At 36.8% G+C, this 14,790-nt stretch overlaps 1 protein-coding gene across 2 annotated transcripts in view; it reads right to left on the reverse strand.

Moving 5' to 3' along the window:
* LOC110464564 overlaps positions 1-14,790 on the reverse strand; it is a 133,565-nt gene that overhangs the window by 75,480 nt on the left and 43,295 nt on the right. For both annotated transcript variants that reach the window (XM_021519837.1, XM_021519836.1), the window contains exons 3-4: positions 13,680-13,754; positions 8,858-9,004 (exon numbers count right to left, since the gene is read on the reverse strand). In XM_021519837.1, the coding sequence (XP_021375512.1) occupies positions 8,858-9,004; positions 13,680-13,754 (222 nt within the window). The remainder of the gene's footprint in view (positions 1-8,857; positions 9,005-13,679; positions 13,755-14,790) is intronic.

A 14,790-nucleotide genomic window follows, 5' to 3' on the forward strand; every position in this document is an offset into this window, starting at 1 on the left:
TCTGTCACAGCCATCGCTCCTCTTACACTGAACATATGTACTTCCTCCCACAGACACAGCCCCGGCATGCTGCACACCCTAAGTAATTGCCTAATCAAACAACAATACAGAATACCTATAACCTGTCATTAGTAGGAAAAATTATCAACAGGGCCAACTACGGCCAGCCGCCAAGTCGTCATCTGTCTGGAACAGTGTGTCCTACCTGCTGTGATCATACCAATAGCAGACCAAACAGATTTACACTGACATCCTAGACCTACACCAAGACAGTCTAGGTAAAAATAATGAGGACAAAATAAGCAGCACATTGCTGGATAAATAATGCAAGAAGTATGCAAGACATACATATTACACCTTGAACTTGAATAGTCAGTGCATTAGTATACAAAACCTTGACCTAGGATAGACAGTGCAAGTAAACATGACCTTGACCTTGGAAGGACAGTGCAAGTAAACAAGACCTTGACCTTGGAACGGCAGTGCAAGTACATGTAAACAAGACCTTGACCTTGGAACAACAGTGCAAGTACATGTAAACAAGACCTTGACCTTGGAACGACAGTGTAAGAACATGTAAACAAGACCTTGACCTTGGAACGACAGTGCATGCAAGTACATGTAAACAAGACCTTATGTAAACAAGACCTTGACCTTGGAACAACAGTGCAAGTACATGTAAACAAGACCTTGACCTTGAAAAGACAGTTGAAGTGTAGTTGTACAAGACCATGACTTTAGATAGACAGTGCAGGTAAACAAAATGTTGTTATTAAACAGACAGTCAGGTGGACAAGACCTTGACCATGAAAAGGTGTGCAAGTAAAACAAATCTCTACCTTGAATAGACAGGTGCAAATAATTATATATATATATATAATAAGACCTTAACTGAGTAAAGACAGTGCACATACTGACCATAGATTAACAATGCAGGAAGATGTATACAAAACCTTGACCTTAGGTAAACAGTAAAGGTAAACAAGACCTTGATCTTTACATTAGCATTGTATTAGTGCCTGAAGACAATCTCTTTAGTCTTTTATTTATTTGTTCACACAAAACACATACAGGTAATATCAGAGTAAAACAGTCTGCACAAATCAAACAGTGGACAACCTCATTGATCACCACATCATTACACCACTGAGAGTGATTGACAGGTTAGGGATCTATTACAGGGGAGATGGATTGAGTGATCATTGTGTTATGATGTATTGTTGTAAGGTAAATAAGTGGTGTCATCATTGCTGGTGACAACCAATCCTGTTACAACTAGTTTGTGTACAGGTGATGTCAACTCAAGTGTAGTGACCTTGGGCTATATGATAACTTAACTGAGGTCATTATCAGAAATCATCAACCACAGATACAGGTCTATAAGTGTATGATTATGGAAAATCCCAGGACCATGCACCCTCGATTACATCACTGTTGTATCAAGTAGCAAATGTACTTTACAGGAAACATGCACTTCAGCAGGCATTTACTGTAAATGTTTTAATAAATATATTTCTATACAAGGAAAGCATAACTCAATCTCCTGCAAATCCCCGGGAGAATAATCTTATGGTAGAACAGGGGTTATCTTCTCTAAACAGAGATAGACTTATGGTAAAGCAAGGCGATGGTTATTTTTTTGCATGCAAACATGAATAATTACCTGTAAATAAATTATCACTGTGAGTAATGTTGAAGGATTTTATTTTCTTAAAAGTACATACCTACATGTATGTAAGTACAGACATGTAAGACATAGAGGTATTGGTATAGCTCCTTAAGAAAATATTAATCTACCCCTTATCACACCTGACAGGTAGAACTCAGGTAAGTATCCAGACATGTCAAGTGTTGAGGTCATTTACCACAAACTACTCTATACTGGGAACTTTAATTCACCCTTCGTCCATGAAATAATTTTTTGCCCAGTGTTAATTAGTAATTTTGCCCTTCATATCTAATTTCAGTGTATAGTGTATCGTTTATTAATGTTCACTATAATGATAAGTTCACCTTCACCATAGAAAGCAAAGTTGGGACAAACATTGATCTGTAGAGAAAAAGTCTCAGTATACCGAATGTATTCATTGTACAATAATGATTTTGATAGAATAATGTGTTCTGGGAAATGTTGGCTGCAGTTTAACTTCAATGTTTTTCACCCCCCATAGAGAGGTCAAATTTATCATTATAGCACCCTCAATAGAGAGGGCAAATTGATAATTACAGCACCTTCCATAGAGAGGGCAAATTGATCATTACAGCACTCTCCATAGAAAGGTCAAATTGATAATTACAGCACCCTCCATACAGAGGACAAATTGATCATTACAGCACCCTCCATACAGAAGACAAATTGATCATTACAGCACTCTCCATAGAAAGGACAAAATGATAATTACAGCACCTTCCATAGAGAGGGCAAATTGATCATTACAGCACACTCCCTACAGAGGACAAATTGATCATTACAGCACCCTCCATATAGAGGACAAATTGATCATAACAGCACTCTCAATACAGAGGACAAATTGATCATTACAGCTCTCTCCATAGAAAGGGCAAATTGATCATTACATCACCCTCCATACAGAGGACAAATTGATCATTAAAGCACCCTCCATAGAGAGGGCAAATTGATCATTACAGCACCCTCCATATAGAGGACAAATTGATCATTACAGCACCCTCCATAGAGAGGGCAAAGTGATCCTTACAGCACTCTCCATAGAAAGGAAAAATTGATCATTACAGCACCCTCCATACAGAGGGCAAATTGATCATTACAGCACCCTCCATATAGAGGACAAATTGATCATTACAGCACCCTCCATAGAGAGCAAATTGATCATTACAGCACTCTCCATAGAAAGGTCAAATTGATAATTTCAGCACCCTCCATACAGAGGAAAAATTGATCATTACATCACCCTCCATAGAGAGGGCAAATTGATCATTACAGCACACTCCCTACAGAGGACAAATTGATCATTACAGCACCCTCCATATAGAGGACAAATTGATCATAACAGCACTCTCAATACAGAGGACAAATTGATCATTACAGCACTATCCATAGAAAGGGCAAATTGATCATTACAGCACCCTCCATATAGAGGACAAATTGATCATAACAGCACTCTCAATACAGAGGACAAATTGATCATTACAGCTCTCTCCATAGAAAGGGCAAATTGATCATTACAGCACCCTCCATACAGAGGACAAATTGATCATAACAGCACTCTCAATACAGAGGACAAATTGATCATTACAGCACTCTCCATAGAAAGGGCAAATTGATCATTACAGCACCCTCCATACAGAGGACAAATTGATCATTACAGCACTCTCCATAGAAAGGGCAAATTGATCATTACAGCACCTTCCATAGAGAGGGCAAATTGATCATTACAGCACTCTCCATAGAGAGGGCAAATGGAGCATTACAGCACTCTCCATAGAAAGGGCAAATTGATCATTACATCACCCTCCATACAGAGGGCAAATTGATCATTACATCACCCTCCATACAGAGGACAAATTGATCATTACAGCACTCTCCATAGAGAGGGCAAATTGATCATTACATCACCCTCCATAGAGAGGGCAAATTGATCATTACAGCACTCTCCATAGAAAGGGCAAATTGATCATTACATCACCCTCCATACAGAGGACAAATTGATCATTACAGCACCCTCCATACAGAGGACAAATTGATCATTACAGCACCCTCCATAGAGAGCAAATTAATCATTACAGCACTCTCCATAGAAAGGGCAAATTGATCATTACAGCACCTTCCATAGAGAGGGCAAATTGATCATTACAGCACCCTCCATAGAAAGGGCAAATTTATCATTACAGCAGAGAGGGCAAATTGATCATTATAGCACCCTCCATAGAGAGGGCAAATTGATCATTACAGCACCCTCCATAGAGAGGGTAGATTGATCATTACAGCACCCTCCATAGAGAGGGTGCATTCATAATGAACTATTCCAACTTATGAATTGGAAGAGTTCCAATGTGTGTTCAGGGGTGAATGAGTTAACTATGTGTGACAGTATAGATCAACTAGTGCATTTACTCTATACATTATGAATTAAGTGCTTTTCAACAAAAACTAGGATAAGTATGTCTCTCTAAAACTTTTCAAGGAAATGTTATCATTAATCCCATCTTTCCGATATTTCTGAAGAAATATGGGTTTTGTTAAAGCTGTTTGATAAATATATCTGACTTGCGATCAGACATCCATCTTAGACAGGAAGGGGACAGGATTTGAGGTGGTGGTGTCTGAACTCAGTTAAGTGCTTCACCCCCAAAATACTACACATTGACCTACATTTCACACATGACACTGATGGTAAAACAAAGGGTCAGTGTAAATCAAGGTCAAAGTTTGGCAACCTCAGATACTGACCTATACAAACTTAAAACTTATTGTAAAACAAGGGGTCACTGTAAGTCAAGGTCAAAATCTGCTGACCTCAGATGTAACCCTGTCACAACCTGCAGCTGTAACATCAAAGTGACAGCAGTGGTATGAAGTATACTGGTACTTGTAGTTAAGTGAGCACACTTGTGACAAATTACAGACATTTAACATGACTGAGGCTTCCTCACTGTCAGCTGGTCGAGCATGTCTACATCCACTCCCAGTATCCCCTGACAACGACCTCCAGGTCAGCGTAAAACCCAAAATTATCCTAATTACAACATCGTCAACTCTTTCATATATTCAGTTCAGAAAGGTTTTATCAATTGATTTGATAATGGACATTGGAAATTTGCTCTACTCTACTGACTATCTGTAATTGACAGCCCACAAAATTCCGTTTGATTCTTTGACAAATCATCTGGTACCAAAACTTGTATTGCAATACTTTCAAAAGAAGTATTTTTCTAAAGATAACTGTAAAAATAAACAGTTGAGTATGTGTACATGTAGGTAGAAGGCTGACACTGTGACATCATGAAACAGGTTTTCAGAGATTACATACCATTTGATACTGCACATATATAAGGGAACCTTTGGCCAGGGAAACATGTAAGTGGTCCTCAGAGACTTGTAGTACATCTGCCAAATTCTAATCAGACACCTGTTCCAATGGCATCATACCTGTACTAATGACAAATGACCAGGTACCACAGGTAGTACAGGTAGCCAGGGGCCATCAGTGATAGGTAGTGTGGAGGAGGATGATCTCACCCTGTCACTCAATCAAATGTCCACGCTGTAACAAGCTTGACAAACATTACCTAAACTTGCACAGGAAGTCACCCATGTCAACCTTCTTATAATCATCACTGAACATTATATTGTAATTTAAGATTTTTAATTCAAAACGGTGCCATTCTAGATCTGTTGCCAAGGGGAACAAATACACAGCAAATATGGATAAAATTTCAATCATATAGGGAATCATGCCAGTAACATTGATGGATTCAATGCTAAAATAATGTTCAAATAAATATTTTTTAAAAGTTTTGTAATTTAATGAATCATTATATTATCTAATGTGCCTAACTTGTGCACCCCATTAGATTTTTTTCTTTTCTTACTTTGAACAACAAACTTTATGTGCAAAAATCTTGTTTCAAATTCTTTTGCTTTCATTGGAAACATGTGCATCATTCTGTTTTAAAAACTGTGAATCAGCACCTGCGACCTGTAAGAACTCAGTCCAAGTTTCTCTTGAGTGAATTGTAAATTTCATACTACCTATAACGAGTTTGACAGTTGAACATTTTAACCTCTAAACTGTTACCTATTCTGACACATTACCCGTTACCTTATATAGTTACGTGTATTGGTAACAATTCTGACCTGTTATCTAAACAGGACTTAATCAGAACTTGAATTAAGGATGTAAGGTACCTATACATTTCAGTGATATCTTCAATTCTAGAGAGTTCCATACTAGACAATTAGTAAATTATTAATTTTCATGAAAAATAATTTGGAAAAGGATAATAAAAGATTTCAAAGTACCAGAAGAATGCAGGAACATATAAAACTTGTGTAATTCTGAGTTATTATGTAATGTTAAATTTCAAAGCTTTTAGGGCTTAAAACAGTGTTAAAATTGACATAAAAGGGAGATTACTCTGACATAATTCACAAGAATATTGTGTAAGATATCATTTATCTTAAAGTATAAGGCTTGTATCCTACTTCTGGTCCGAGGTTTCGTTTGGATGGATGTCTTACCACATGAACTGTGACACTTGTGATCAATCCCAGAGACAAACTAATCACACACTGCAATTTTTTGAAAATGCACAGAATCATGTACTTAGTTCAATTTTGTTTGAGGTTTATTTCTAACACAAAAAAGGAACAAAAAACAAACCTATTATATCCAACTAATCAATGATTCCATATATACCCAATACTTATTCCTTTTCTGAAAGAATCAATTAAAACGCTGAAATACGGTAAGTGAAGTCTAAGATAATGATGTCTGTTAGAAAAGTCTGGCCCTCTTGCAAAGCAACATTTCAGAACATTACATCAGCAGCTTTGTGAGGCTAACTCAGATACATTAGATCATGCAGTGAGATGGAGATTGTCTTTAAAATGACGGGAACAAATAATGAAATTTGGCAAAACTCAATCACAAGGGACAAACAACTACTGGTACAAATAGAAATGTACTATAGCTGTGTGTTTCTTCAAAAGCAGTAAACATGGGAGATGCATTGAATTAAATGGTAACTAAGACATAGGGGAGCTCTGCCGTGTAATGAGCTATACAGGCATTCTGGGCCCGGGTGTCCCAGACTCTGGGCGTCCACGGAGAGCATGGAAAACAGTGATTTATAAAAGTAGAACTTTTCATTATAACTAGCAATTGCAGTGAGCAGAAAACAAGCACAAAGACCTTGGAATTTATAACTTTTTTAAACTGATCAAGATTCTGGTTCGTCCCTCTTGCAACCCAGTGTCAGCGTTTGTTGCAGCTCCAGATCGTTTGCACACATCCTACAGTCATCAGTTATTGATAGGACTGTAAATAATACAGAGGCTGGGTCTGTGTATCATCCAAACATATTGATATATAGGGCTTGGAAACATGACAAATTTATATTTTTTTTCTCTTTTAAATTGAAACTGCACCGGAAAAATATTCTGATCAATGCAGAACATAAACACAGATTTTTTCCCCCTGAAATCATCAATAACAATGGAGAAGATGAAACCTACTCTATAAAATTCTGCAGATCTTTAAAACTGCTGTGTGGATATATATCACCATTATAGCGTGATGCAGTTACAATCACCTTGGTGATATTGTCAGCCATTTATAATAGAAATAAGAACCAGCTCCAGTAAGATATATATTAAAACATCTGAACAACACATTTACCTTACTATGAAAGAGTCTTGCCATTACACATTATATAATGTAATTTGTGCTCTTTTATAGCAAATGAAAACACAACATACGACTGGCTTGTTTATTTCTTTTTTACAGAAGAGCTACATCAAGGGACAAAATACAAATTCATGGTTACAGACCACTATCAAGAAGAGCTCTTCTTCCTGAACATATTCTGTCAACATGGATCTAAAACAAGTGGGTTTTATTCTAATGATCTCTGCACAACAACCACACACAAACTTTATTTCAAACCTTGCACATGCGACCTTGATCTGTGTGAAAAGTTAAAGGTCAGTATCCTTAAGGATATATGCTATCCAACATGCTCCACCTGTGATTTTCATTACATATATTGCCCTTAACTATGTCAGCGATACCCAAGTCTAAAATACAAATTGTTAACAACATTTCACCCCTTTTCTAGGGTGAAATTAACTCTTTTTGGAAGGAGATGCATGTCAGTTGAAGCTATAAGCATACTCCCTTAAACAGTATTCAACATTATTATGGTTTGCACCAAAATATTGTTCATTTCACTTTCTACAGAAGGCTGTCCCGCCCTCAACAGAGCACCAGGGAAACCATATAGTATTGCAGCAGGACCCACGCACACACTGCAGTCAGTTATTGACAAAAAAGCAGGGTCATTTTAGGTCATACGTAGCCGACAGTTTTGGGACAAGTTTTTATCAATACTTGTTGATAATATCACCAATACGGTGCATATGTGTCCGATCCTCACAGACTCCAGAGCCACACTGACATGAACACCACATACATGATAGCCACAGACTCCAGAGCCACACTGACATGAACACCACATACATGATAGCCACAGACTCCAGAGCCACACTGACATGAACACCACATACATGATAGCCACAGACTCCAGAGCCACACTGACATGAACACCACATACATGATAGCCACAGACTCCAGAGCCACACTGACATGAACACCACAAACATGATAGCCACAGACTACTCAAGTACCCCATCCACAAGATAGTCGCTCATTTCTGCACGCCATACGTCTTTCACAAACATCTGTAAATGTCTGGTTAACCACCAAACATACACAACTTCATATTACTGATCAGAGAAAACACAAATACGAACACATTTATTATCATCCATTGATTTCAAGTTTTAATTATTTTTCCTTGTTTTCTTATGAAAGAGCTCCATGTATGACAACAGTTGCAACACAAAGTAATCGGCTATGTTATGTCTCCACCCCTGTTTGTCTCAACCCCTGCTTAATACACAGTGGTTACCTGCTATACAATGTCTCAACCTCTGTTGTTACAAGAATTATTGAAAAACCTTGTTTCATACTTGTTGAAAAAACTAAAGTTTATATTTATCTTTATCCTGTCCTACTAACTTACCTGGTGATAGAACAAGGCTGGTTATATACAGGGCTGGTTATATACAGCGCTGGAATAAAGGATAGATTCCTACCTCCTCTGAGGAGCTGGTAACGAAGGCGTGACAGAACTGGAGATTGATGTGTCCCTTGGGTTCCCTGGCCAGGAAGGAAAACTGACAATGGTCCGGGTCACATGTTGCATAGGAAATCCTCTTCAGGGCGTGGGCCATGTATACACTCTGGAAAGGTCAAGGTCACATTTAATGTCAATACCTCAGAATGGTCAATGGTGGGTTTAATGTCAACACTTTAAAAAGGTCAAGGTCACACATACAATTAATGCACCAGAAATACTATTTGTCACAGTAGATGTATATGCTCTAGAACGGTCAAGGTCACAGGGAATGTACAACCACTAGGGAACAGGTAATGTAAATATTCTGCAAAGCTCAGTATCACAGGAAATTTACATAATTTTGTAAAATCAAGATATAGATTGAACAAATTGACTCTCTGCAGAGGTCAAAGCTGCAGTAAATACATGCAATTTGAATAGATCAATGTCCAGGTCAAAGAAAAAGTTCGCAATCTTGAAAAAAAGTTCGCAATCTTGAAACATACTTTTATTATGTTGTCAATGTAAAAGTCTATGTCAATGTTAATCCACTGGCTGTGTCCTTGTCATCATTTCACCTACATGTAGATAACACACGCCCAATTCCTGTCAGAAGTCCTTCACACAATAAAGCTGAGTGTCATGAAGAAGAAATCTGTAACAACTGAATTTCTAGACACGGTTTTACAGTCAAGTGTGTGTCTAGTGATAGGACACTGGTATAACACAAGTTACACTAGCTATAATATACCAAACTGTCTGTAATAGCTGATGCCCTAATAAAGAGGTCAGACGGAGTTGTCAAACTCCGTGGCAGATAGTTATAGCAGTGGCTGAACACACTGGAGGGCTATTCATCGCCTTTAATTATATTTCATTCAAAACTGGTCTAAAAATTATCCAAAAGATTTTTTTTACTGTATGAAAGTGTGTTAATGGGTGGAGGAGGTATCATTGATCTGCTTCCTGTGTATCAGAAATATTACATACATATACACCTGTTGAAAGGGTGACCCATTCACCCCTAAAGTCACACTTAAACCTTACCGAATCAAAGTCTGGGCAAATCCAGTTTAGATATGTAGTGGTGAAGGAGTGAATTTAGGTGCTGTTAGCATACCTACACTATGTAAGTATTGTTAACATCCAATAAATCACACATCATTACATCAGCTAACACATGTTCCATAGGAAAGGGCTTAATATAAGTTTGATAACTTGTGCCCAATCCATTTGCTTGGCAATAAAATATGTTTTTAAACTAATGTTCCATAATCTAATTGAATTTACAGTCTTTTAGCTGTGGAGTTTTTCAGATTTTGAATGTGGTTATAGTTCCAGGCCTAAACATCATCACCAACATTTTAAGTCTGCCTGAAACTGAGCTCAAGCCTAGTTTCTCGAAGACCTAACATAGAAACTGAAGCTTATGCTCAGCCTAAAGGGGACTAATTATGGTGAAGCTTTGGTGAGATTGAGGCTCGAATCATCTCTGATACCTGCAAGATTTCTTCTCCAGCAGAGATTGGGAAAACGTTATTTTCAGAAATTTTAACATACCTGGTTATCTCTGAAAAAAAATATTCTACAGGGTCAACCATAACACAGCAATCTTGAGTGAAGACGATCGTCAGTCTAGACTCCCTCAATATATCTGCAGTTCTTAGAACACAGACCTTCAAATCCAACTTCGCTCATTTTAAGGTTAAACTCAGGTAAAACTATCTAAGTTAGGCACATATTAATCATCACAGGGCAGGATATGTATCACACATGTACCTTGTTTCAATGTAAGCCATACAATTTTGTTGAAGACCAAGACTCTATTGTTCACAGCCTGGATAGTCTAACTGGTTTTTAACAATAAATTCAATATCTTACTTTTTTCAGATATATTGAAAATTTTATTTTTATTTTCGTTTTCTGTCAGAAAATATTCATTTTGAATCTCCAAAGATACAGTTTTATCTTTAAATTTCAAGGATTTCAACATAATCAAGATTAATGTTTTGTATGAAATGTTGTTAAGCTAACCAGACATTTGAAATTATACCCAAATTCTGTGTGCAGATGTCAATAGCAAAAAGTCTCGTTTATCAGTGTTTAACAAGCACTGACTTCCAACAAAACTCACCTCAGCTCCTGTTGTCAGATTATTTTTTTACCCTATAGAAACATGAATGCTACCTTATGGATTAAATCAATTTTTGTATTGTTAAGTCTGGCCTCTAATGGACGCAGTGATAAGTTATTGTGCCTGTGCGTTCTCTGTATGACCAGTCTGCTGTCATGTGTGCACCATCCTGCCCCACAACACAAATGAAATTTTACCGGGGTTAAATTGAATTTAATGATCCGTTTGTGAATCCATCCCCCTAATCTGTGCCCATGATAATTGCTCATTACCATACTCAGTGAGCAGCATTGTCAGCGCTCAGTGACCCCTTGTCTTACAATACATTGTTAAACTCCAAAATTCATTTATACATTCAACTATAATTCAAACAAAGCAAACGTATCCACAACTAATTCTGATATGTCATTTTTGCTGGATTTATTCCCAGCAGGAGCTGCTACCCAATTTGCCAGCTAGGTAGACTTGGTAAATGATGCTGCTCCAAAAACCTCAAATGGAAAGTTCACTATAAGGATACCTTAGAATTTACATATAAAGATGTCGGTCTATATGTCATCTATATATTTTCCTTGATATCTCCATTAATTATGAATACGAGATGTGTTAGCTATATTATGACATATAATCTAAACTGTTTATTATGACATATTATCTAAACCGTTAAGTGGTATCTATCTCCTACATTAAAAGTCATGCAAAGACAAATGAAAAAATAAAACCCCATCCATGTCCAGAATGCGTCCCGAAAAGATATCACTGTTAATGACAGTAGGTGCCAAACATATGTAATGTGTGGGACCAAAATATTGTGACAACCTATATCCTAACGCACTGACTACAACATAAATGTTTTGATAAGTGAATAACAAGAAGGTGGGGTTCCATGCACACAATGTGACGCACATGTGTGTTGGACCTGGTCAAGCCTCATCGTGTGTGTTGGACCTGGTCAAGCTTCATCGCACATGTATTTTGGACATGGTCAAGCCTCATCGCACGTGTGTGTTGGACCTGATCAAGCCTCATCGGAGACAAGATACCTGATCTGGTTCAATTTCTGTCACTGGACAGCCCTGGCAGCTTTGACAAATATGATATTTTTCAGTCAATGTACATGCCTGGACCTAACAGACTGGACATTATTTGTGGTCAGTATATGTCAGGAAGGTCAACATGCTGTCTCCTATTTCACATACAAAGGTCAACCTATTGTCTCCTATTTCATACACAAACTATTTACAACTGTCACAAAAATGTCAACGATATCGTGGTACAAGAAAATAACTAATCTTTGATTCCCCCCCACCCCACCCCCTTTCTAGATATCTACAGTTTTTTATAACATAGACACAGGCTGCTATGAAACTCAGGTAAAAATGAATACTGGTTGAATTAAGCACAAGCAAACATGTTTAAAGAAAAGCTTAATGGAAACCGAATCATATTTGTTGGTTTATATTTAAAAATGTTTAAATATTATGAGAAGATTGAAATACAAGTCAAACTAAACAATATTCTTGTAGACATATTCAATTGGTAGACATTTTCTAATTTATAAATCAGTCAAATAAAACAAAATTTTCAATTATAGTTTCGATACAAACACAATCTACTAGTGTTTTTATTGACAAAAGATGCCAAAGGCAACTCAGGTAAAGCTCTAACATCAGAAGGGAGCTACATGTAAATCCTTCAATGATCTATATCAGTCAAACTCGGATGCATTTATAACCCCATAAACTGCCTCAAAGGAGTTCACATATTTACATATCCGCCATCCACATCTGGCTCCCAACAGTGGCAACATCTTACAGTGACAGGTTAATGCTTATAAAACAAATCTAGTGTTTATAAATGTTATTAAAAACTGTTGTGCCTACTTTTTTTCATAGAGATTGATAGTGGAATTTACCATTACGTAATGAGAAATGCAGCATGGCGTGCTGTTTTGTAGAATGTGAAATGCTTCACAAATAAATGGAGTAATACATCATGCTAACATTGCCTGACATCTCTCCGTGATACTGGTACACGGTATATATATACATGTGTTGTTGTTTTATTTCAAAAGATTTTACTGTTACATAACAGGGTTAAGAACATATTGTTTAGATTTTACAGACCAGATGTGGTTACTGCTGTAATCATAATAAAAGCACATTAGAATTGTTTAGTACTGTGAGTACATGTTTATTTGTCACTGGAAATCTGGCAAAAATTATTACCTCAGATATTGTTTAAATATTACAGAAATTATTTGTCGTTGAAAATCTCGCAAAGCTTACCTCAAATATTGTTTAAATATTACAGAAAGTATTTGTCATTGAAAATCAGGCAAAATTTACCTTAGATATTTATTCAAATATGACAAATTATTTTATTTTTTTGTTACTGCCAACTAAATTTTCAGATAAATGCAATTTTAATACCAAAGGTCCTTCATTTCCCGATAAATTAAGTTTGGTTGTCTTAGTAAACTGTCTTGGGAAATATCCCAGTTAATCCAGACAGGTCACTTACCTAGCCACCTTTGTTTCCTGTCAAAACTGACAAGATCAGTGACACAGCTGGATAATTTCTGTATAGAAAATCAGGGAACTGTTTTCCATCACCACTGTAATATGATTTATACATGTCATAGAGAGTTACACTATAGAGTTACCTCCCCATTGCTGCTGCAGACTTTTATCCCGGACAAGGAGATGACCAGCAGGACCTTCTTACTTTTGCCCACAGTCTGAAAGAGAAGAAGAAAATAGTGAAACTTCCTGATCAATCTGATGTTATGAACTATTAAGAAGAATATAATCAACAAATAAATAAATGGCAAATGTTGATCAACAACATACACAAGTTGTTAATGCTTGTAGCAAATATTGAAGGATAGAAGAGATGAACTACTACGGTAATGTCCTAAAAAAATGTTATCATTATTATTATAAAGAAGTTATGGCAAGCAGAGCAAACATACAGATTGTAGTTTACAGTCTTCTGGCTGTTTTACTCAAGGCGTGGTAACAAATTTACATCTTGAATAGCTGATACCTGCCTGACCTTGGATTTGAAGAGTTCAGGCTTTAACAGATAACTCCCCCACTGTGTATGGCTATCCCTGTTTGTGATTCTGTTACATAACTTAGGTCTTTTAGTACACTACGATTATTAGGTTATAAGGATTGCATTGCTCAAAATTTGTTTTATTTGTCAATTCATGGGGAAATCGAATAGAAAAGGATATTCAATGTCAGGTCAACAAAGAAATACAGTATTAAATATTAAACATTTCACCGTTAGTAAAAATGTCAAATCAAATATATGCTTACATAAACAGTTGATATGCAGTGAACGTGTTGTGTTATATCAGGTATACCGTTACCCCCAATACTGTCCATCAGACCACACACTGTGCCCCAAAGTTTCCATATCTTTAACAATAGCCTACAGGGCTTTAAATGTGAAGCTTGTATTCTAGCTTGAAATCTGCCCAGTAGTTTACGAGGAGAGTCCGTAGAAATGCTAGCTACCTTAATTATACAAGTTTTTATACTCATATTCCAAGGATGCTACTTGAACTACCAAAATCTGGTTCAAACTTGTCCAGTGGTTTTGTCTAGGATGTGAAGTACAAAATTAAATCAACCAAATTAGATCTGACCTCAGCCCCTTTGTTTGTTTTTCTTTTTATCACCATTGGCTATGAATACTACCACCATAATTTGGTTGAAATCTGCTGAGTAGTTTTAGAAAAGAGGTTGTTTAATGCAAATTCCTAA

Source organism: Mizuhopecten yessoensis, unplaced genomic scaffold (assembly GCF_002113885.1).
Source record: "Mizuhopecten yessoensis strain PY_sf001 unplaced genomic scaffold, ASM211388v2 scaffold11009, whole genome shotgun sequence".
Classification (NCBI taxonomy): domain Eukaryota; kingdom Metazoa; phylum Mollusca; class Bivalvia; order Pectinida; family Pectinidae; genus Mizuhopecten; species Mizuhopecten yessoensis.